Below are 24,979 nucleotides of genomic sequence, written 5' to 3'. Positions count from 1 at the left end.
GGACACAGACTTTTTGTGTATGTTGTAGAAGGTGATTGCTTTTCTGATAGGATCAAGCAGTTGCTGGTGTTAAATATTTCCCTTAATACTGAAGCACTGATATGCATAAATCTTTATAGGACAAAGGCCTTAGGCCCTGATCTAGCAGGAGGTTCTGTGGGGAATTAATTGCAGTATCAAAGCTCTAGATAACAGAGGAGGGATGAGAGAAGGATAAGAAACAGCAGGCAAAATACTGAGAAAATAAGCATGTTTGAAGTTGTGTTCTAAAACTATGAAACAAATGTGTTTGTTTTTTTTCCTGCTGTATTTTAAAGCTCATTATTTCCTAGTCTTTTTACACGTTGGTATGTATGTGGCACAGAGCTTTTTATTTTTTTATGTAAATAGCATAGGACTCTTCTCACTCTGTTTTTAAGTTACAGTTGTTAACATTTTGAGTTATTACCTGTCATTTGTCTCCCTATTTTTTTTTTTTTATTTCTTTCTGTTGGCTGCATCAGCTCTATCCATGTCTTGTGCATGCTTACAGATATTTAGGAAAATGTTTAGCTTTCTTACTTTAAAATAGTATATGTTTCATCTTTTCTTTTTACAGTTTGATTCCTGGTATTGAAATCTTTGCATCACATTTTCAAGCAAATAAGTTTGATATCTTCATATACAGCATTTTCTCACATGTTTTTCTTATGAAGTATCCTAAACTATCATCCTAGTTTTAACTAGTTAAACTTGTTAGTGCCTTTATAGCTTATTTTTCCTTTTAAAGAATCTATTTCTCAAGGTAGCAATGCACCCCATTTCTAGGCTGGACACGTGCCTTTTCCCCTGTTTAGTGTTTTGTGAAAATCTTTTAAGTTGCTACAGTACCTGCCAAGGGGTCTGGTGGCTGGTGTGGAGAGAACTGATACAAATCAGTTCATTACTATCTTGTGGTCGGCCGCACATCTGGCCACGAGTTGCTATTTTGAGGATAGATACCTGTGGTGTACTTTGTTTATTGTAACTGGAGAACTGAGGCTGACAAGCATATGTTATGGTGATAATTGAATAGGCTACATTAAAAAAGTATCAGTTTTTCTTAGGTCTTCTCTTTGTTGAACAAGTTGAGAATAAGACCAGAGGGCTGGGGGATTAATAGTACTTCTTTCTGGACCTAAACCAGAACAGGTGTGGGCTGTGCTATTCATCTTCACATGACTTTCTCATGTAAACCAGCCTTCTCTCCTGCTCTGCCCTACTTGCTAAACTCTAACTTTGATCCCACCAACACCCCGTAAAAAGGAGCATGAGTTAACATTGGGCAGAGCTGCTGATCTCTTGCCCTGTCAGAATGAATGTGTTGGCCAGCTAGTACACTCTCACACGTATGTATCACCGTGGTTAGGGCACTAGCTTTAACAGTGCCAAAAGAGATACTGTCCTGAAGTGTTCTGGTTGCTGCTGTGGTCCTGTTTGCATCTGCTGCTTTCAGCAGCAGGTTAATTGTAAGGGGAAAATAACAGTGCTTCTATGGAAAATATCAGAAAAAAAAAATTGAAATTATGGCAAATAACTATAAGCTTTAAGATATTTTTTTTGTGCCTTTTAAAAAAATAGCTACTCCAGTTATATATAGACAGTGAAAATAGCTTTAAGACAAATTGGCACACTGTAGGAGTAATACAGATAAATTTATAGGAAGAGTTTTAAAATTATCCTTCAGATATGATTTGAATGGCAATAGTATGAGCAAGCTGCAGTCTAGGATTTTGCCTTAGGCTTTTTCATACATGTGTAGGCATGGAGCTCACTGGTATCTCTTTATGGAAGTACCTCCTTCCAGGATGTCCTGGAATTCCTGAAGATCTCTGTCTGATACCTGTGGCTAGTGACTGCAGTAACTCCTTTATCTATTGCTGACAGCTGGGAGGTTTGATTTCAGTCTCAGTCACTTCTTGGTCACCTTAGCTGATAGGATTCTTACAGATTTAAGATTCAAGAACTGAGTCTGCAGATAAGTAAAATGACACTGCATTTTTCATCCCTTCTTTTTAACAGCTATTACAGTAACTCCTCAAGGCTACACTGTGCTGGGCTTTTACGATAGAGGAATTCCTCAGAGTGTACGGGCTACAGACAGACAGGTTTTACAAACCAGAGGTTACAGACGTTCACCTCTACGAGAAGCACAAAGAACAGGAGAAAATTACTTCTCCTCTCTTCACACAGAGAGCATGGAGAAGAAGTGATAAGCCAGATCTGGTTCTTGAACTTGATTCTCTGGTGCCTCTCATCCCAGCTTTTTTCACAGCTTGTCGTCCTGTGCACAGTGCCTACCTGCCTACCTCTGTCCTGTCCTAAGCAAGCAGCTGGCTGCCCAGCTGGAGTAACACTACCACCACTTGACAGTGTCAGACACTGAGAGAATTTTGATTTTTAAACCTTCAAGTTTTGAACTTCAAATCCTGTCTATTAAGAAATGATGGCCTCCAAAGCTGTATCAGGTATTAGAGGGAGAGGGCAGAGAGCACTGCTGCCTGTGGTAAGATTTGGTTGCATTCGCTGTCTTGGCAATCTCATTTTACTTTCATTCCTGAAAGCAGAAAGGAGTGAGGAAACTTAAAACAGGCTAGCAAAAAAACCTATGCAGTAGTTTCACACCATTCAATCTTTGCTTTATTTTTCCTTCTTAATAATTCAGTCTTCAGCCAAGAAAACACAGCAGCTAATTGGAAGTGCTGTCTGTATTAGGCCGCTCTTAAAATATAAAGGACACAGCTGTGAAATCCTGTGAGTCCCCTTGCCTGTGCTGCTATGGGCACAACATGATCTCAGTGCTGTGCAAAAGAGCCAAGAGGTGGTGGAGCTCGAAGTCATAGAAATTGTATATCCTAGCATAAAGTTTGAAGTCACACCTGCTACAAGATGGTTGAGTTGACTGAGTGTAAGTCCAAGTTCATTTGTGAAGGTAGGCCTGCAAATGTGGAAATGACAAAAATTCATTTTTAGAAGAAAAATAGCCTATATCCTCCTCCTGCTTAATTTAGAGGAAGCTACTTTTTACTTCAGTTTAGAGCAGAACTGAACTCATCTTATTTTGCTGTGACCTCTGCTTTGCAGCATACGCATAGCAAGGCATTTCCCAGAAGCTTCTTTCTGACTTCCAATAAAAAGCTGAAGTATTCTGTGGCTTGCAGCAGAGACATGGAGTCTTGCCAGCAAGAATCTGCAGCTAGGAGTCACTTAGCTTGAGTCTTTGGTTTTCTAACAGTTCTGTATTCAGGGAGAGAATCATAAATAAGGGAGGCTGCAGTATTTATTTTCTTTGTTTTCTTTTATTCAGCACTGCTCTTGTTACTCTTCAGGTAGTTGTTGTAATTTCCATTTCAGAAGGGTTTGCTATCAGTGCTGAGGTCCTTTTTCTGGCTGATGCAGCAAAACATATAATTGCTATTAAACCTTTGTACAATTATCTGCTCTACATAAAGCACCACTGACAGGACAGTATTAAACTTTGCACAGCAAATTAATTCTTCCATTTTGCTCACAAAGTGCCTTGGGTTGCTTATATGAACACTGGGTTGTTACTGGTTTTTCCTCTCTCTCTCTCTCTCTCTCTTTATTTCTTTTTCTTTGCAGATCTGGGATTATTTTGAGATGTTTTGATAAAATGCAGTGAGTGTCCTCAAGCTGACCAAGTCGCTTTGAATTTATATCAGTATAGTGCAGTTGCAAAATTTAATGAAATCAACATTCCATGATTCACAAGGATATGTAAGGAATGACAGAAATAATGGTGGTATGTCTATGGAGTGATGTTAGCACAAAGCAAGACTCCAGTGACACAGACAGTCTTCCTCACAGAAGAAGATGCTATTGATTTTTTTAAGAAACTTAGCTGAATTTAACTGACATTAGTCCTTTAGAGTTAAGGGCATGCCATCTAAAAAGCCCAGATACCTGTTGTGGAGCAAGGGTTAGAACCTGCATTATCCAGTTCCTAAATTAATGTCCTATCACTAATTACACTGGCTGGATTCTATTAATTTCTTAGTCATGATAGAGTTGCTTTATTGTACCGTTGCTGCTGGTACACAATGCCTGAGAATATATCCTCTAGTGTGCAATTGATGTGATGCAGGCAGAACGGAAAATATTACTGTGTCAAGATGTGCAGAGGGATGAGCCTAACTCCCAGTTCAGGGTTTTCAGGCCCAAAGCAGCTTACGATATACATGTCCAGTAAGCTGGCTAGTTGTCAGTCAGAATCATTTAATAAACTGCTTATGAAGGTATTTCTCTTTAATTCCCCTTTCTCTCCTCACTGTATAAAGGGTCACTTCTGCCACTGGAAAGCCTTGTGTGTATTGCATATATCCAAAGGAAAAAGCTTACAAGCAATTCCTTGCAGGAGAGCAAAAGTCAATTACTCAATCATGACCTACAATGCCAAATTGAAGCCAGTAAGACAAGCACCATAATTAGGTTCTCTTAAGAGATCAGTCTGGAAATAACAACTAGCAGTATTCATTTAAATGGCTGTAAAGGCAGAACTGTAAAGAAGTTATATCACCGGACCAGTCTTGAAAACATTTATTTACTCTGTAGTAATGAGCAAAAACTTGTCTTTCAGATCAATACCAGAAGATCCAGATGCTGGCATGCAGAATATATTAGGGTGTCTTCCACATGTGAGTGTGAGAGAGCAGAATGTTGCAGGTGGAGATTTCACACTGCAGCATTTAAATCCTAAAGGGAGTTTGCCCACATCCTTGATACAGTTCCTCATTTGAGCAACTTTAAAAATTCTGTTACCTTTTCTTCAGTTGGCATCAGGCCCATCTCAGTCTGTCTGGATCCAAGAGGGAATTTTCCTCATAATAATTTAATTTGCTAGCACTTGTCTCCATGTTTGTCTCTTTATTTTCTTTGTTTCTCATTGCATAAACTATGTGTTTCCTTGGTTACAAGTTAATAGTCTTGTTTGGAAGAATAATAACTTCCACCCCAGAAATAGTATTGCATTGCAGACTATTAGATGAGATTCACTCAAGGCAAGGCATTTACGGGGCTCTTACTTAAATGGAGCTGCTAATTGAAATACTGTTTGGCATTGCCATCTACATTCTGTTCACCAGTATGGGCTGAATAACTGCTCAAGGGAAATAGTTGAAATGAGGCTACCAGAGGAGGAGATATTCAGAACTTTGAGCTTGAGTAGAAGAATTCAGCCATTTCCTGTGAAGTTTGGAGGTGGAATGGGGGCGGGATGAAGAACAAAACAGCACTACCATATTAGTTTGGCTAGATTTACAGCAGAAATTATTGCTTATTTGTTGTCCTTTATTCTTGGTGATGTTACTCCTGTAATCACGTTAGGCTTTTTTATTATTAATCTTGTATTTATATAATGCAGAATGATAGCAGCATTTATTCACTAAAGCATTTATGAAGGAGAGTAATATAAAAGGACTTTTTTCCCTAGAAAGTCATTGAGGAAGGAAACTCATGCAGTAAATATGAGCAAGGTATCTGTTATGTTGCTGCATCAGCGGTAACCTGAAAAAACCATAATCCTAGCTGGGGAGATGTCAGGAATTGATTGGAAAAGGAACAGAGCTTCGGAAGAAAAAATAAAAAATTGAAGATAATTCCTAGTGGCAGTGAGAGTGATGTAGGTGTATCAGCAGTCAGTCCTTTGCAGGCCAGGAAGAGCACAACAGGAATCGTGTAAAGACAGAGGTGTTGGTAGAGAGGTGTGTTTACTCTGAAATGTTCTGATGAGCATCACTAGTTTGAGAAGAATATTGTGAGAACAACTTTCTCCTGCTAGAGTGGGATGTGGGAGGGAGATTTGAAGGAACATAGTTTTGTTTGGGAACATTCTGGGTAATACTTTCTACTTGAGACAGTATAGTTGAAATTCAGTCTTGATCTAGATTACACCCATGTATTTCTGTTGGGGCCTTAAGCTGCCACAAGACATATCTGAAGAGAAAGGGAAATGTTTTTTACAGAAGCCAAATGTGGAGCAATAAAACTTTTATTGCAACAGTGAAATACACAATAAAGCTGACACAAACCTTTCCTGTTCTGTTGAAGCTCTGCTCAGGGCTTTATGATCAACTACCAGTACCTGGGATTTTGTGTCTCTGACAATATTGCAGATGCTTTGGTCATTTCTGTCTACTCATAATATCTCTTAATTTGCATTCAGAGAGTAATTTCTGCTAGAATTAGTGGGAGTTAAAACAAATGACATTGGCTTCTGTTCTCTTTAGATATGCTTTCCCTGTGTTAGGTATGCGCTGTAGCAAAATGGAGATGTTTGTAGTTTATATTTAATATAGTCATTTGCATGCAAAGTCAGGCTGCCTGGTTCATCTCGTTTCCCAAAACATGATTTGGAATTGGTTTCTTTCATTCTTTTTGCTTGGACTGTATTCTTCCTTGGATTAAAATAGCCCAGTTCTTGTTGCCTTGTGTGCTCATTGAATGGTTTGCACACACTCATGTTCTTGGAAAGAAAAGCTTAGGCGTTCTGAAACACTTTGTGCACTGAAACTGGGGAGGGAATTTCTCCATGTCTTTCCATGGCAGCCTCAGTGGAAAGAGGTAATAGTTGATGTGAATGGCTTAAACTATGGGTTTGTGAAAAGGCTATATTTTAAAAAAATGGTGACGACGTTTTAGAGGAGTGTAAAATGTGAATAGATACATTTGTATCGTGATGAAAAGTGTCTGAGAACACAGGTTTATTTACAGGAGAAAATACTTCTTTTGTCTGAGTTTAAATCATATTTTTTGTTTTACAGTGGCCCATCCTCAGGAGCCTCACCATCCCTCTGAAAAGCCAGTCATCCACTGCCATAAATGTGGGGAGCCATGTAAGGGTGAAGTACTCCGTGTTCAGGCCAGACACTTCCACATCAAATGTTTCACCTGCAAAGGTAAGACCTTGATATCCATCTGTTAACGAAGAGTCAGTTTGTGCAAATATACCTTGAGCCAGTGATGAGAGGTCGTGTTTCCTGTGATCGGCCAGTTACGGGATATTCTCACTGCTTAGTATCTGAATGATTTGTAGGTGGGGGAGGTAAAGAATGGGGGGTGAAATGCCTGATTGCACTTGTACAAGCAGCAAGGTGATCAGCACCACACAGAACAAATTCAATATACAAACATTTACAATGTAATTGAAAAGAAAGATTATATGAGACATTTGATTTTACTGGGGGGGGGAGGTTGGTAAATCTGCCACTTCTAGAAGACTCAAAATAGCACATTCTGCTCTGAATACTTATGTATTCATTCTTTTTCTTTTCTACATTCACTGTGTGCAAGCTACACAATAGATAATTATACCTGAAAGAAATGAAAAAAAATCTTAGGTCTTTTTAATATTATTTTCTCTTTTATTTGCTTCATCAGTACTTTGTAGGCAGTCGGTTTCACATATTTCCAAAATAGTGAATTAGGCCATAATTAGACTCTGGCTGCTTTGGTGATTGTTTTTTTTTTGTTCTGTTTATTTGCAAAATTTTGGAACGACCCTAAATATCCAAGTGATTTATGGAGAGTTAGAAAATATAGAAAGTATAGCCCTAGCAGTCACTCAGAAATCCAGTGTAAATAGCTGACTTGGTTTCAAATGTTGTGTTGTATGTATTTCCTGTTGTGTCCATATATGGGGCAAGGGTATGTTTAGACTGTATAATGTGATGAGGTGAAAAGGAATATAGCATAAGAATACTTAAGAAAATTCTGTCTTTCTGTAGTTTTGGTTCTAAGTGCTTTTTCAAGCATTTTCAATACACGGATAAATTTTGGATTTTTTTAAAACTGTTAAAGCAACCACTCCCTTTCACTAGAGAGTTATGAGAATTAAAGTCCTTTTAACTGAATTGATTGCTGAAAGTAAGTAACTGCATTCAAATAAACCCACCAAAAAACCCCTAATGGATACTGACATCTGAGAGAAACATGCAGGGTGGTCACTGAGGAGTGTGTGCTGGGGCGAGGGGGAGCCTTAGCCATGTGTTTTAGGAGGTGTGCCTTCAGCAAGCGAGCAGTGCAGAGGATGGTTACAAAAGGGAAAGGAGCAGGAGATAAGAGGTATCTGTAGCAGCCGTGCTGACACCATGCCCCTCAGAAAAAGCTGAGTTGGGGCTTTTAAGCCAAGTAGCCGAAAAAATTTTCTTTTCTTGTGGTTGGATTTTGCCTAAGTTCAAGAAATAGCAGTATGTGTGCACTGTCTATGTGTGCATATCTATACATACTTGTGTGTGTAAGTATATACATACACACACGCTTGCTGAGGGCCTCCATTTTACTCTGGGCCTTCAGTTTTTGGGACTGGGCCTCCTCTTTCTCTGAGGGGGCCACCACCTCTCACCGGGTCTGTGCTCTCTGCGCCTCCCCTCCCAGGGGCTGGGATGCTCTGGGCATCCCGTTCTTTTGAGCCTACCCATCCCTGTGGACATCCCTGACTCTCTAGGTCTCCATCAGCCTTATCCTCTGAGCCTCTCACTGCTCCAGGCCTCCCTGTGTGAGCCGACCTCCCTTTCCAGCCCCCTCACCTGCTTTTGGGGCTCCCGGACTCTCTGGGCCTCCCTCTCCACAGGCTGGAATTTTCTGGGACTTCCGCTTTTATGGAGGCCTCCCCTTTTTTTGGAGCCTCATTCTCTTGGGGGCTCTGCTTATGAGCCTCCTGCTCGCTCTGGGTTTCACTGACTTGTTCTCAGTCTCTGAGGGCTTTGAGTCTCTAAGCCTCATGATTTTTTGGGGGGACCTCCAACAATTTTGTTGGGACTCTGACTCTGCACAAGCCTCCACTATGTGAGCCTCGCACCTTTTTGTTGGCATCCCATACTTTCAGGTGCCCTACACTTTTTCAGCTCAGCTTTCCCCCCTGCCTCCCCAGTGGCCTCCCACACACGCACTCATTGGTCTTCCACTGTGCGAGTGTCTCCCCTCTCACTGTGCCTCCCCCTCTGTGGGCCGCCATTCTCCGTGCCTCGCCCTTCCTTCTGGCCTGGGCTTCACAATCTTAGGGACCTCCACTGTGTGAGCCTCCCACTCTCCGGCCCTGCCGCTCACTAGGCCCCCATTCTGCACCTTGCCCTCAGATGTAAGTATATTTCTATACTTGTGTTTATATTTGCCTGAAAGCTGTAAGGAGGCTGCATGGCTGGCAGCTGGGTTACTGACAGAGCTCTGTCTTCTGTCAGCCCCAGTTCTGCAAAGGGCCTCTGAAGCTTTGGGTTGTGGGAGCTGCCCTAGGAGTGGGGAGAGCCCTGCCTGCTCCTCAGAGCAAGGGCCTGAGGGGCTCTCAGCAGCTCCAGCTCGTGCCACTGAGCCCTCTGTGACCACTGTGGCTTTTTACAAGTAAGTGGTTTATTGAAGTATTAAATAATTTTAAAACTTTGTGAAATTATCGCCTTTGAAGATGGGTGTTCTGAAGCCGGAGGTAATCCTGGCTTCATCATACAGTTTCTGTTTAATGGACAACAATACAGAGTTGTCTGAATTAAGTAACCACAGTATGTGGGATGAAAGGTGAGAATATAGAGAAATATATAGGCCCATGTGAAACAAGGGAAGGGTTGCTCCCGTACAACCAGCATCTGCTGCATTCTGTCCTAGCATAGCATAGGATAGACACATTGAAAGGGCTTCAGGCTAGAGGTTGGATGTAGCAGAGCTGGTGACAAACATGAAGAAAGGTGCTTGAGTAAATCAGAGTAACTGATTAACTAAACTGGAGTGACAGAATCTGTACTATGAAGTTTTTCCACTTCCTTTAAACCTGAGTTAGCATGTCTGAATGTCCATATCTATCACATATACTGCAGATCCAGATTTTGAAAAGTTTCAGTTTTATTTTTCATGTTCCAAATGTGGGTGGAGTAGTACAGTAGTATGATTTCCATAACTCTGTTCTTCTGCTTCCTAAATAGATATGATATAGCAGAAATTAGAAATGTTTGTTTTCCTAAACTAAAGGTTTTCCTAAACTTGAGTTAGTTGCATGCTGAAAAGTGAATGGCTAGAATCTAAGAAACTCTGTGTTTGTGTTACTTATGTTTTTTAGTTAAAAAGCAGTTAGATAGGTGAAAAAATTACTTTCCTTTGGATATTGATGTCTGTCTTCTATGTCAAACTGGAATAGTATCAGCCCATCATGGAAGGAGAGGAGCACTGTCTGCACTATTCCTGAAACGCTTGGGGTGATGCATATGTCTTTCTGTATTACAGTTCCTGTATTTCAAGTTGTACTTGATGTTACATAATCCCTAAACTGTTCAAAAACAGCAACAAGTTGTTTCTTTTACTGTTTCTGCCCATAGTGAGTAGTGGTCTCAATTTACAGAAGACACTGGATTAGGGTATTTCCAGCAGCAGACCAGCTGAGACCCTTCGAGTCATGAAGGAGAAGGGTAATCCAGGCCAGGCAGCAAACAGCATGCATGCCTAGGATCTCTCGATGAAGCAGGGCAAGATGGAATTGTACTCCTGCTGAATTCACCAGATTAATCTTGCTATTTTTGGGGTGTGTAATTTCTTCTTTTAATTACTTATGTGCTGCTGCTGTCCTTTGACTATTCTGTTGCAAGGTTGGGTTTACTAGGATACCTTTTTTTTTTTTTTTTCCTTCCCCTAGGGCAATATCTAAACTCATTGTGGCTTCTGTTTTATGGAGATACTTCCAAGCTGATGACAGTTTAATATTCTGTAATATTATTGACCTCATGACTGCTTGCATGAAGATCACCAGAGAAAGGAGAGCTATAGAAATACCAATCTCTGATGGAAATGAAACTGTGATTTTTATCATTAGCTTGTTAAGGAAACTTTGAGCTTGTGGAAGATGACTGGTTGCATGTGTTCACTTGTTGTTTAGGAGAGGGGTGTGACAGTGTGTCTTCTGCCTGTTTATCATATCTGCATATTCCACTTTGAATTGAGAGGGCCATCACTGCATTCTTAGAGACATTTCTCTTGCTATTCATTCAGTCTGTGCCTTACTAGTTGGGTTTGCCAGCAAGTGAATGTCTTCTTTTTCATGTTCATTTGTCTTTCACTGAGAGAAAGCAAAGGGGTATATGGGAGTTTGCTCCAAGTCCTGTTTTGAGTCTTATACGCAAGCTGCAGAGCTCATATTTAAATAACTGTAATTTGTGTTTAAACCATATAGTTATTTACTTATATTGCATGTTGTCTGACCATATGTTTCATACAAGTGGGACACAGCCGTTCAAGTAAGTGTATTTTCCCTCTTAGTCTAATGGCTTTTTAATTTAACATGACTGTGACTCTACAGGAGGTGGAGTTAGACCCCCTCAGTTTATACAGTATGTTGTTAGCTAGAGGAAACAGCTGATATTGGGACCAGAATGTATCACCTGCATCTACAGGTGGCTTGGTTGTCTTTCTCCTTTCTGTATACTAAAGTTTGCTCTTGAGACTTCAGTGTATACTCTACAGTGTGGAAGGCTTGAATAAGCTGATACTTGCCTGACTGTTGTCATACCTGCTGAAAATATTTAAGATGTTAGCCACAGACTTGGTCTGATAGTCTAGTGAAGATGTGGAAAAAATCCATTTCCTCATAAAGCTGTCACACTAGTTGAATAGTAGCAGGATTTTGGTGAGATCCTGTTCTGACTTTGCTCTGTGTGAGATCCCTTTGTTTTGTTGTTGTTGCCATCCAGGCTCTCAACTTTGTGTTTACATCATACTGTTAAGTGTATTTGATATGACAGTAATCGTGCTTCCCTAGGTTATGTCAGAGACACATAGGCACTCTGTGATTGCTTGGCATACATGTCAGTCGTGGTTGTTGCACTGCAGGAACATGGTGACTTAAGCCTCCATGCTGCATCAGCCAGCTCAGGATGTGCTCATATGTCATGTAATGTGATAAGAAAATGGTCCTCCCCTGTAGTTTGGTGCTCTGTCCACCTCTGGAATCTTTCTCAGAACAGAGTCACTGCTTCCTGACAAAGATGACAGGTTTTACCTCCACCGACTGACGTGTTCCCATACCCCCGTGGTAAGATGCAGATAGCTGTTTATCCGTGCCTGTTGAGAACGAAGGATTTACAGCTGGTTTGTCCTATCTGCCTGGCAAGGCTGGCTAGTTCTATTTGTGGCTCTAGATAAGAGCTGATAAAAAAAAACAAAGAGCTGAAAACGGTGCGGCCTGTCCCCCCAGAAGGTGAGCTCTGCTGGCCTCCTGATAGGCAAAGAATTTCAGGCAGTCAGCAGCTGACTCGGAGCTTCAGTTAACAGGGGAATGATGGACAGCAGAGGGATAAGAAACATTTAGGAGCACTGCTCCAGGAGCACTGTTCAGAGCAGTTGTCTTTGGCTGGTTTATAACTAAAAGTCACTTATCTTGCTAAGAAATTACACTGTTATGTGTTACAAATGCAAGTTTAAGTGGATTCTGTGTAACCTCAGTTGTAATAAATAAGTCTTAATTTCTGTTTTACCAGGAGTACACTGCTCTTACCATACCAAATGCAAGCAGCAGGCTGAGAGGAGGGAGGGTTAGATGAGGAGGTTGGAGAGAGAACAGACTGACCTGAGATCTCATTGTTTTACTTTTTGTCTTTAATAAGCATTAACATTAATAAGAATGAATTAGTAGCTTATAAGAAGTAAAAAGCTTTTCTTGTAACTATCTATGTACATGAATAACTCTTCTGGAAAAATTAAGACTATTCACTGCAATGTCTATTACATATGTAAATGTGTGTGGGATCAGGCCTTAAATTACAATGTGCATGAGCAGAGATTTTAGTATCTCATTTTAAATTGTGATCTGATACAAATGATAATTTTCTGTCATTGTCAGCTCATTACAGTTCATTTTACCCTATTGCATGTACTAGGAGAGGAAACTTTGAGGCTAGCAAAATTGCTATAAGAAGGCTTCATTATTAAGCCTGTGATTCATCATCTGGGTTAGAGGGAAGTGCTGGTTTCAATATAGTGTGTTGCTTAACAGAACAAGCTTTAAGCTTTCATAGCAACAATGTAAAAGTTTACATAGCTTGATTTTTATACAGGTAGAGATCGGTTTTGTTATCTTGACAAGGCAACATAGTATTTGTGGTACTATTTCAAATAGTAGACAGTGTCCCTGTTCTTGATATTGAATATAATTTGGAAAATATAGTTATCTTCCATATAGTAGCCTAAAGTTTAAAAAAACCCCAAACAACTCATAAATAAGCAATCCTGCCATGAGAATATGGATGGTGTTCCTAAAGTTTTATAGTCCTCGTTATGTGGCATAAATGTCTGTAATTTGATTAGACTATGTCAGATGGAAATGTTTCACTGTGTATGAATGTTTTACATGATATAGTGATATCAGATATCAAAAGGCAATTACCAGCTAATATTCTTGCTAATTATAAGGCATAGCCAAGTCTCGACATACAGGAAGCATTCTACAAATGCAGAGTATCCCACAGAGAAGAAACTTTTAGCTTCTTTTGAAACGTTGTTCCAAATGAGCATAAAGCAGTTCCTTAATTGTGAAACAAATGTGCTAATTTTCCTTTCAAGATTTTTTAGGAAAGCCCGCATCTATGTGTACTTCCAGAATCCTTTGTGGTATGTTTAGGTTCCAGGCACAGGTCTGTTCCTTTGATATGGTGACTTCTGCAAGGCTACATCATCTGTAGTTCAATGAGCTTGAAGGAGGGAGTGTTCCTAAATTTAGATTTTGGGATGCTCTGTAATCTTTGACTTTGAACTGGATCATCCTCCCTTGAAGGACTACGAAGAAGTTAGGGTCATGTAAGCAGACACTGTATCAACAAGCAGGAATGTGTTTTAAATCATTACTTCTTTGACCTTTGATCTGTCATCAGATTCTTTCAGTGGCAGCAGGGGGAGGCTGCAAACTGGCTGCTGGGTAGTTGGTGCTATTAATAGTTCAGTGTCAGTGGATGGAAAGTTTAAATATGAGGACATTCTTGTAGTAGATACCCAGTGCAGTGTTTGAAAACGTCTCTGCATTTCCACAAATATTTCTGAAACAGCGACTGATCTGTGGACACGGTAATGTAACTGGTGGATAGAATGTGCTCCTTCCTGGAAAATTATATGAGATCCCTTAAATCACTGAACCAGAGAGCCTGCTTTACATAAAAGCTCTCCAGGTTTGAAATTCTCTTTCAATACACCATGGTTCTACTTGCCAGCTTGTGAACTCCCCTTTTCAGCTTGGTTATTGAAACAGCCTTAACATTATTAAGTCTTCTGATTTTTCTCCAAAGTGTTTGTGTTTTCATTTTTTTCCTAAACCTGAGTGTTTTGGCTTTCATTTAAAGAAAAGGGCATTTCTAGTCATTAAAACATAAAACTTTGGAAAATATGAAACTGAAATGCTCTAACAGCAGAATACAAATTAAAAGGACAGAAATGTTACAGTATCCTGTTTTGGATGGCCAGGAATTTGTGGATCTGACTCAAGATCTTGAAGAATTACAACTCTGCATCCTTTATCCATGGTAGAAAGTCCCATGGAAGGGAATGAGGAAGAGTAAGTTGAGATTTTAAGGGTGAAAATGGAAGAGAAGTACTTGTTGCTGAAGAGATTAACATATAAATCAAGTTAAAAAGCAGAAAGGGGAACATGCTGTTATCTGTGTGCACAGGAGGATCTAATGAGGGACAGCGAGAACACATTTAAGGACAGCAAATCAGGTCTGAACAGTATATAAAATCCAGGGAGCAATGCAATTCTGCTGTTCCTGGGAAGCTAACCGAGGTTAAAATTTCTCCAGTGTCAGGAAATGGGATTCGGATGTGAAGTCATGCATTCAGGTAGCTTGATATGAAAGCAAGCCTCAGCTGCAGCTGTGAGAGTACCTGCCATTTCTGTATTAGCGTTATCTTAGCTCCTGTGTCTTGAAGCCTGTTCTCTTTCTTGCAGTGGTTCTTATTGGCATTTCACTTCAGGTTCAGGTAAGGCAGTGGGAAGTTTTCTGTAAGATAGGCTGGTTTCCTGCAAAACGACCCTAACCCTCCTGTAACTTCTGAGCAGCAGGGAGAGCTTTGTCACACAGTGGTAGTAGCCTTTGGGATGGCAATGGGGTGTTTCAGGGGTGCAGTAGATTTTAAACTATATCCAGTCCCTGGCAGTGGAAGCCACCAGCCATCCTCCACACTTGTGGAAAACAGCCTCTGTAAGGATTGCTGAGGATCCCTTGCTCCCTGCTGAAGAGGCACAGTGGGTGAGGTGACTGTGGGCTTTGACAGCAGGGCTCAAACTATACCCATAGTTCTATCTCACACTGTTCTCCCATCCTCTGACTCTTTCCTGCCCTTCTACTTGTTGTCAGTAGTAATGTCCTATTTTATTTGAGTCTTTTTTTCCACATTATTTTTCTATTTTCATATAAAACACTGAATTGCTAATTTTTGCTTTAGATGTTTACAGGAAAAAAAATCCCCACCAGTTTCGTCCAATTCTGAAGTGGATCCATTTTTTTTTGCTAGTTGAGTTTTAATGCTGTTAATGGCAATTGGTTGATACTGATCTCAGTTTAGCTGGGCCTGAGGTTTCTTCCATGACCAAACATTTGAGAGGAAATGAAATTAATTGCACTGCTTGGCTGATGTTGATGAATGCTGACAGATGCCATGTCAGATTTTAACAAGCTACTGGATCCCTTTGAAAGTAGAAGACCAGCAGGATGCTTTACAGGTGCTTGATGAGTAGGGCAGAACATCCTTACGAGAATATGAAAAGTTGCTTGGGTTTGTTGTCAGTGTATCCTTCATTTGCCTGGCTTGGATGAGGTTTGTTTTTGTTCTATTCTTAAGTCGTTGTTTGCTTATGTATGATCTTTTTAGAGAGATTGCTCATCTAGTTACAGCTAAGCTATCCCAGGCTAAACTTTGACATTTTTCCACAGATTGCATTTTCTTCAAGGTTCATTTCCCACAGACCCATAAATGACTTTGATCTCCACCTAGTGCTTAGTTTAATGTGAAAGGTGTTTTAAGTGGTTGAATGATTCTTGTCATTGTTTCCATCCTGGTGCACAAAACATAGATATTTCAGTTGGGAAGCTGTCACACTGCAACATTATATAGGGCTGCTGTTTGCTGTTGAGCTCAGGTACTAGCTATTGTCTGTTAGACTGCTAGAAAGACTGAAATATATGCATGTCAGGTGTGGACGGGAAAGCTTCCCTGTGCAGTATTGTTTGTATCTCCAGTTTTAAAGAGAAAACCAAAGAAAGCTGGCCTCATAGCACTAAAAGCAGTGTCATGGCATTGATTGGGAAGTTGATTAAGTTAAAACTCTGAGTTCATCTGAAACTCAGTCATCACTCGTGGTTTCAGTTGAGTGAATGCTTGCATTAAGTGCTTAGGGGTTTCACTCAAGTACCCCACTGAATCTTACTTGTGTAATAATGACAGTGGCATGCAGGCATGATGTTTGAAATGGAGGGTCAAGGTTTTTCAAGGGAAGAGAAGGAGGACCTGTCTGGAGGCTAGAGGATCCTTCTCATGGGGATCCCACACCAATTTATAAGAGGGGAGAAGTGGAGTATCATCTTTTACTCAGGAGGTATTTCAGCTGCTAAACCTTTCTTCCAGCTGGTGACTAGATAACAAAGGAGATTTTAACATCACTTGTATTTGTTCCATGTATATAAATCTCTTTAGACTTCCCAGGGTTGTTTCTAAACTCAGTCTGTTGAAATGACAAGAGATTTCAGAACCACTGGGAATGCTGGATGCAGTTCCAAACAGCTTGGATCAAAATGCATCTCTCCTCAGTGTAAGGCAAAAAAACCTCCAGTGACAGGAGTGTGACAAACAGTTATCAGAATCTCTGTTACAGGTTTTGCAAAAAGCTGTATGCCATTTCTTAATGGTGCCTTGTAGTCTTTCTGCAATGGCAGTGCTGCAGCAGGGCTTCTGAGTTTTACCATTCTCATGTGGTCTTCTGATGATACTTTGACATACATTCCTTCTTTAAATGGTGTATGTCATCAAGAAAAGCGTTGATAAGAGGAATAAAACAAAGGCAGAGAAAGACTTAGTTACTGAAATGTGGAAACTTTAAACTTTAATAAGAACATGAACCTTGCTTTCATCAATACAGGATTTGTTAGGTGCTCTTTTAGGCAAAAAAAAAAGAAACAGATTTTTCCTGTGTATTTGTTTAGATGTAGGTGATAAACTGAAACATTGCCAAATTCCTTTCTGCCTTCAAACAAGAAATCCATTATGTCCTAAGAAATAAATGTTGTATGAATATTTCCCTGCTTGAGAACAGCACCATTATTCTATGAAGCTTAGAAATACAAGAAGGAAATAAAACCCCAACAGGAAATTAAATTTGCACCTTATTTAATGCATGGTGACAAAGCAGATCATTAGACTTTTCTTAATGAATAGCATTCACTTCTGCAAACTGAGCTCATGCTCATAGATTCTGCTTGTGTGGCTTTGTTTCATCAGTGTTGAAACAATTTTTACTTAACATCAACATGGAGTTATTTTACTAAGGACCTGTTTATTCAACTGTCACTGACAAAGACCCTATAGAAATCTTACATAATGGTCAGTAGGATCAAATCCTACTTCCATATACTTTGAAAAAATCTGGTCTCTTCATTTTAATCATCTCCGCTCAATCTTAAAAGTGAGTCAACTTAAGAAGGGTCCTGGTCCCTTGGAGATCACAGGCAATTGCATTGCTCTTGAGCAGCTACATTTTGTCATAATAGCCCAGGCTTGCATACACAGACCCTGTAGCTCTGAACGGTGACAGCAGCACTGATGGTATCTCCAATCTTTTTGTGCTCCAAGGATGCAAACTAGCTCCAGAGAGTAGTTTGAGAGAGAAAAATCTAGTAGGTAGGTGTTTTCCATACAGTGGGAGGCAGAACTATATTCCAGTTAATTCCATTCACAAGAGAGGCAGGATCATCTGTTTGGAATATGTAATTCTTTGATATACAGGCACTGAGAAAAAGGCTGCGTTCCTCCAGGAGCCATTGAAAATCATGGTTTTCTTTTTTGATTTAAAGAAAAATGCTGGGATTTTTGCCTCTATGCTTGTGGTGCCTCAAGGAATAGAAATGGTCCCGAGTGTCTCCTGTTTCAGAAGGGAGGTTCTAGTCATGTGAAACAATTTCTTCCATTGTATCAAGCAGAAAGGGTCTTGGGAAAGTGTAATTCTTCTGTAGAACTATTTCCATGTGATGGATTTTTATAGAATGCCTCTTGCTTTTTGTCTTCTCAGACATGAATTGTATATCACTATTGGCTACACGAAGTAATTCTTTTGAAGTTGTTTTTCCCATCAGAATAGGGAAAAAAACAAAAGAACATCATTTGATGTTTCCTATTAACTGCCATCATTTTGGTATTATTTTTTCTTTGATGACATGATATTTGGATCACAGCAATTGCCTAGATCACACTATTAGGGTTTATTGTATGTATTTAGCCATCACAGCTGGTTTCTTTTCATTGCCTCTGCTGTTTGTGGCATGAATGACATTGGGCAGATGGTCTTTCTTTTTAATAAAAACAATCACAATCCGTCCATCTTTTCTTTGGTATTTCTACAGTGGTCATAAATGTGTGCTATGGCAACATGTTAAGCTTGAGGCGATTTGTTGTCAGAATCATGACTTCTGCACAGTTGCAAAAAGGAGGGGAAAAAAAAAAGCAAGCTGTTTAAATCCCTTCCTTGTTTGTACACCGCATTGTACACCAAGTGTGGATACAGTCATGTTCATCCTTTCTGATCTGATCTCTGACTCAAAGTGAAAGCAGCCTGCTGGAACAGCATTTTTCCAACCATGGATGTTAACAGTCTGGGTGACCCTTGTTTCGCCCATGTAGCTTAAAGCTGTGATTAGTGATAGGAACACATGTGCTAAATTGACTGCAAAAATCCGTTGTAATGTGGAGTTGCCAGGACTTGTCTTTAATTCTTGCAGATTGGTGTGTGCTTCCTGCCGTGAGTATGCCAAAGATGATGAATCTGCTGGTGGTTCACATCCTAAGCAGTTCTGCTTGTGCCTGAATTCATGACTTGCCAATATGAGAGAATTTAACTCATTCTGAGTTATTGACAAAATAAGAGACTGGGTGGAAAGGAGACTTCATAAAGAAAAGGGCAGTGGAGGGAGCCTCTTTTTAATAATAGTAATTACTGACTTTAAAAGACTTGCCAAATAATTTTATCCCCCATTTTCATCGCTAGACTTGAATCTCTGTGGCCCAGCAAAAGGGATAGAGCTTAATAACTGTGAGTTTATGAACCCTTTCATTCAAAGTTTGTAGTGTTTTTTGCAAGCAATGATCTGCCACAGACCTCTGTATGATACGTTGAAGCTGTATTTTCACAAGATGGTAGAACAGAGGTTGCATTGAAAGTTACTTTTGATCATCCTACCCTATTAGACCCGTTACCTAGGCAGGTAAAGAGGGCCATAGTGACTAAAAGAGTTTTTCAAAAGGTGACTCATTGGTAGGACTGGGGACTGTAGCAAAGAGCCAGAGAGTTCATATATGCAGCTTCTGAGGCAGATCCAGCAGCATGCTGAGGGCCTTCAGCTTGAAGCTGAAATATATCTAGACAAGGATGTTAAAACTACAAGCTAAATTACAAACTGTAATTTAAATACTGAGTAGTCCATAGCTCTTTATGATTTAGCAGCTTCTGAAGCATCTAGTATTGACCACTCCATGACAATACTGCAGTACATATACTGTAACCACAGGATCTAGCAGTCTGAATACTGAGGTAATCCCTAACAAATATTAGACATTAAAGTAGAATTCTCAGTGACTCCATGATTTAATTGTAAGGATCCACCAAAGGTATCTTAGAAAAGCAAACCTATTGTAAGTAGGCTCAGGTTTCACCTCTGGACCTCCAGTGAAAAACGACTAGATGGTCCACAGCTCAGGAAGAGTCTAAGGTGATGTGGTGTAGAGGTCACAGAATTTTCTGTCTAATAGTTACATGATACTGTACTGTTAGTTTAACATTTTAAACAAAATGGAGATCAGTAGAAGAAAACAGAAGAAAAAAGGGGGGTTTTGGAGGTGTACCTGAAAACCAGCTTGGAGCATTTCGAAGCATTATAATAGAGCCTTAACGATAGTTCTCTGTAATTCTCTTAAGTCACTGATAATTGAGGTTTGGCTGCTTGTGGATTTAATGCCACCATGAAATGTAATTTGTTTGCACATGGAATATTAACACTGTTCTATGCAGAAATGTAAAACCGGAAAAATGCTAGTACTGATACTGCTTTAATTCTAAGATGCTTTTTAGTGCGTTCTATTTATTGTTAATTATTAATTATTGTTAGTTACAGTAACAGTCATTAGGTCCCTGAGGCTTGACAACAGGCAAACAGAGAATTTGCAGTCCCTGCCCCAAACACCTTGCAAGTTTATTGTCAAGGCAGGTAGTTAATAAGATATTAGCCCATTATAATGGGGAAGAGAATGAATGTTGAGCACAATAGCATGCTTGGAATTTGTGGCAGAGAGATGAATTGAACCCACTTGCCCTGATAATCTTTCTGTATTTCATATTTTAAATTTCAAGGACTCTGTAACTGCAGGGACCTAGAATGCTGCTTATTAATTTTTCCTTACTAATCAGAATTTCTGATATTCAATATTCCTGCTATTTGATCTGAATGTACTTGAATGTTATGAAAAGGGATGAGATAGAATTGCTTGCAGAGTAAGAGTTAAGCTAGCATCCTAGACTGCTGTGAAGAGTAATTCTTACTGAATTACACAGATACAGCAATATACAGAGGACCAGTAAGAGTGGCTGAAACCAAAAATGCCTGGGAGCAGCCATGTATATATTTGTTTAAGAATTCATCTAGCAGCTTCTATTTATGCTTTCTCAGTGAGGTGAATAAAGAGGACTTTTAAAAGCTCACATGAAGCAAGTAGTATTTTTGGTACTACTGTGGAACATTAAAGAGGTAGGTTCAAGTCCTTTGTTTAACCCAAGCTAAAACTGAAGTGTGCAATTCAGTTGCCCGTCTCCCATGGCTGGCACTTTCTCTTCACAGCAGTTGGCTGGTATAAGGATGGATTGCTTTCTGTCTCCTGTGTTGACCAGAAATGCCAATGTAGCACTATGAATATTTTCCTAAAGCTAAACAGGCATCTGGTGGTGATGTGTTTCAATTGGGTGAATAAGCAGAGGAAAAAATGCCAGGTCACAGAAATCCTTGACTGGTCCTTCACTTTTACTGATATAATTATTTTACCCAATAAAGCGGTACATGGCCACAAGTTTATATCCAAATACTAGAGTGGTTTATCTAATCCATGAAGTACAGGGAATATAGTAGACAAAAGACTAACACAAGAGCTACTACTTCCTTTGAGTAATTTTCATTGTTCTTACGACACTAATTTGTTCAGAATACAGGTGGAGAATAATCTTCCATTGATTTTATTCAGTGTCCAGTATGCTGCTGTATAGTTTAGCTTCATGTATCATGACGTGTATATAGTGGAGATGTTTCTAGATTTTTAATGCCTGGTTGTGTCTTTGCTGCAGCTTCCTCCTAGTATTTATGTCTAAATTAATACTGTAAATTCACCCTGAACATTTCAAAGGTCATACTTTTTAAAGCAAGATGAAAAGCACTGGTGCCACGATGGTGAAGCAGCTTAGTGTTAGCTGGGAACTAGAAGAGTTAATCTAAACCATATAATATTTCTAAACTGTTCATTGTTTAAAAAAAAAAATAAAAATCAGCCCCTTGAAAGCTTCTTAAAGCACATGGTTGCAGGAAAAATGTGTGCTAGTGTATAAAATAGTGAGATCTGTCCTATGTATGGAATCATGTCTTTTCTTCTTCTCACCTCCAGTCCCAGAAGTGAAAACAAGATTGAATTGGTAAAAATAATTCTGATAACATGGTTAACTGGATGATGCAGAGTAACTGAGGTTTTGGTGAGGACCAACTATGTGAAAGTCATGATTATGTAGATTCCTCCAATGAGTCTTTATTACAAGCTCTCTTGTAGACAGAGAATACCAACCATCTCCTGGGATGTCAAGGCATGTAGTGACAGGAGGAGAAAACAATAGTCTGATAGAAGGGAGCAAGACCACCTGGGTCATTTCATTTGTTGGCAGCATAGGCAGTTGCTGACATCCTTAGTAGGTATATTTTTCTAATCTGTGTGGGTTTTTTTCTTCCAGTGTGTGGCTGTGACTTGGCACAAGGAGGCTTTTTCATTAAGAATGGGGAATATCTTTGCACCTTGGATTACCAGCGCATGTATGGTACCCGCTGCAACGGTTGTGGGGAGTTCGTGGAAGGCGAAGTAGTGACAGCTCTGGGAAAAACATATCATCCAAGCTGCTTTGCCTGTACTGCTTGCAAGTAAGTCATCCCTTTCAACTTTTGTGTTTGAACCCAGAACAAGGAAAACAGGGAGAAAGCTATCACCATGAGACACAAGTCTCATTACATTATTTGCCTTTGGGAAGCATTGGGCTGGAAATGATCTCTTGCAGGTCTGACCTTGAGGGTATTCAAAATTCCACTCATTTATTTGGGGGACACAGCTTTGCTGTTATATATAGTTCCGTATTCTTAGAAAGTTACTCTCATGTATGGAGGAATTAAGTATCAGGCTTGCATGTTGAGATAATGGACACAGGTTGAGTTGAGTTCAGGTACTCAGCCCAGCTTGACGGGAGAAATGAGGTAAAACAAAACTCTGGTGCTACAATAGAGAAGACATTTGGGCTATAAGAACACTTAAACAATTGAAAACATACTGGAGACTCATTTTCACATCATGTAAGAATGCATGGCTTTGGGACAACTGTGATCCCCTTCTTCTTCCCAAATACTATTTCTTCTCCCCAGTAAGAGAACCAGTCTTCAGTTCTACAGGGAATAAAAAGAAGCTAGCTGAGGCTGTGAGGATGGGACAAAAGGTGGCATTTATAACATCTATTTTTGTTTAAACTCTCACTAAAATATTAATTCAGAATTGAGGAGACTACTGGGCAGATCTTCAGCGTGCTCTCATAGCCTGCTTATTTGAGCAGTTCTTTACTTGAAAATCTCAGCTGAGCTGTACAGCCTAGACCCAACCCAAAGTCCCTGTCCAGTGTTCTCTATTAGCTGACGCTAGGCACTGAGTCTATGTCAGAATTTAGGCTGTTCTTAGCATGTACCTTATTGCTGTGGTGTTCAGTATAATATTTTGGATACGCTACCGGAAATAAAGCTTCTGTAGTTTTTTTTTTTAATAGGAGTGGCACATTTTCATAGTAGTAAAAATATTCTTCTAGACATAAAGTGGAAGTAAAGTGATATTACAGTGCCATCATGATTCTACAGAGAGCCGACTGTGTTACGTGTATACTATGTACTAAGCTGGAATTCCAATGGCCATCATGTTGTTCATTTCAGCAGTTCTGAGCCCTGCAAGTAAAATGAAACTTTTTCTCAATCAGTTTTGGTTAGTCTCCTTATGTGAGTGTCAGACAGAGACATAGATAGATTTCATAGAGAGGGAGGACTCAAAAGACAGGGCCTGTTCCTTTGTAGTCTTGGAGAGAAATATGACAGTGGACTTCTCCAGAATTCAGAATCTGGCAGCAATCCAATTGTTTGAAACTTAATGCAGGAGGATGACATGAACAAGCAAGGCAAGAATCTACACTCTGAGACAGTACCTTGTTCGAGATCACAGAATCATTCAGTTTGGAAAAGACCCTTGGGATCATTGAGTCCAACCATCAGCCCTACTCTACAAAGATCTCCCCTACACCACATCCTCCAACACCCATTCCAAACGACCCTTAAACACATCCAGGGATGGTGACCCCACCACCTCCCTGGGCAGCCTATTCCACTGTCTAACCACTCTTTCTGTGAAAATTTTTTTCCTAATGTCCAGTCTGTACCTCCCCTGTTGCAGTTTAAAGCCAGTTAAGATCTCATCATATGATGCATCTGAGTATTAATGTGGCAGACTTGCCAGATGCTACCCTAATCTTTCATATCTGTCTTTGATGAGTAGTTTAAGTACTTTCTCCTATAGCCTGGTGTATTTTTCAAGACCTTTTCTATGGGAAGTATTTTGATAACTTTTCCATTGTAAATACTGCGTGAACTTACTGCGTGTTGGTAATCACGTGCATGTTTCAGTTTTATTTCCCAAGAACATTGTGAAAAGAGATGCTATAGTATGAAACATGATATCAATTTGCTGTACATTGACTTAAATCAATCCTTTTACATTGAGTGAACAAAAGATGAGTCATTGGAATTGATTCATGAAATGTAGTATTGCTGCTGATTTATTTATGGCCCACTTAGGAATGTCAGTGGAAAGGAAACTAGAACAATACCTTAAACATTTCGTTTTGTAGAAGCAAGCAAATGTTCATTTGTTAAGCACAGTTCTGGAGTGAGGTTTGGTGTAGGGAGGCCTGTACTCAGCACCTAAAGCTACTTACTAAAGATTTGGAGTTACTGAACTTTCTCATTTTAGTGAAATGCTCATACAAAATGTTGTTCATCCTCTGTTTTATACACCAAATGAGAGTTAACAGCGATGTCAGCTTCTGCCTAACACACATTCTTAATATTTTGTTGGGTTCAGCAAATAATCTCAAACTTCCACAGTCCATTCAGCTTTTCTCCTAACATCATCTGCACAGGTAGTAATTACAGTGGTCATTCTGTGATGTAGATACCTATTTTAAAGCACTAGGAGAATGAATGTGGATAAAATTTTTTTTTTCCCCTGAACTGTTAAATCCACTGTAATATAGTCATATATTTCATTGCTGAATACTGATTAAATGAGTGTATTTGTGAGTGACTAGCTCCACATTCCTTCACTAGAATCAAGACTGATTCTCACTTTGAGTTCTCTTCTGTACCATTTGCTACCCACAACATCATGCTGAGCCCATCAT

The 24,979-nt window shown here is 39.7% G+C and overlaps 1 protein-coding gene across 20 annotated transcripts in view; it reads left to right on the top strand.

Moving 5' to 3' along the window:
* The window catches only part of ABLIM1 (actin binding LIM protein 1), a 224,795-nt gene that overhangs the window by 97,000 nt on the left and 102,816 nt on the right, over nt 1-24,979 (top strand). For all 20 annotated transcript variants that reach the window (XM_026851348.1, XM_026851367.1, XM_026851357.1 and 17 more), the window contains 2 exons: nt 6,798-6,932; nt 22,235-22,418. In XM_026851348.1, the coding sequence (XP_026707149.1) occupies nt 6,798-6,932; nt 22,235-22,418 (319 nt within the window). The remainder of the gene's footprint in view (nt 1-6,797; nt 6,933-22,234; nt 22,419-24,979) is intronic.

Source organism: Athene cunicularia (genome assembly GCF_003259725.1).
Source record: "Athene cunicularia isolate RWA chromosome 6 unlocalized genomic scaffold, athCun1 chr6_part1, whole genome shotgun sequence".
Classification (NCBI taxonomy): domain Eukaryota; kingdom Metazoa; phylum Chordata; class Aves; order Strigiformes; family Strigidae; genus Athene; species Athene cunicularia.
This window is presented reverse-complemented; position numbering and strand designations above follow the sequence as displayed.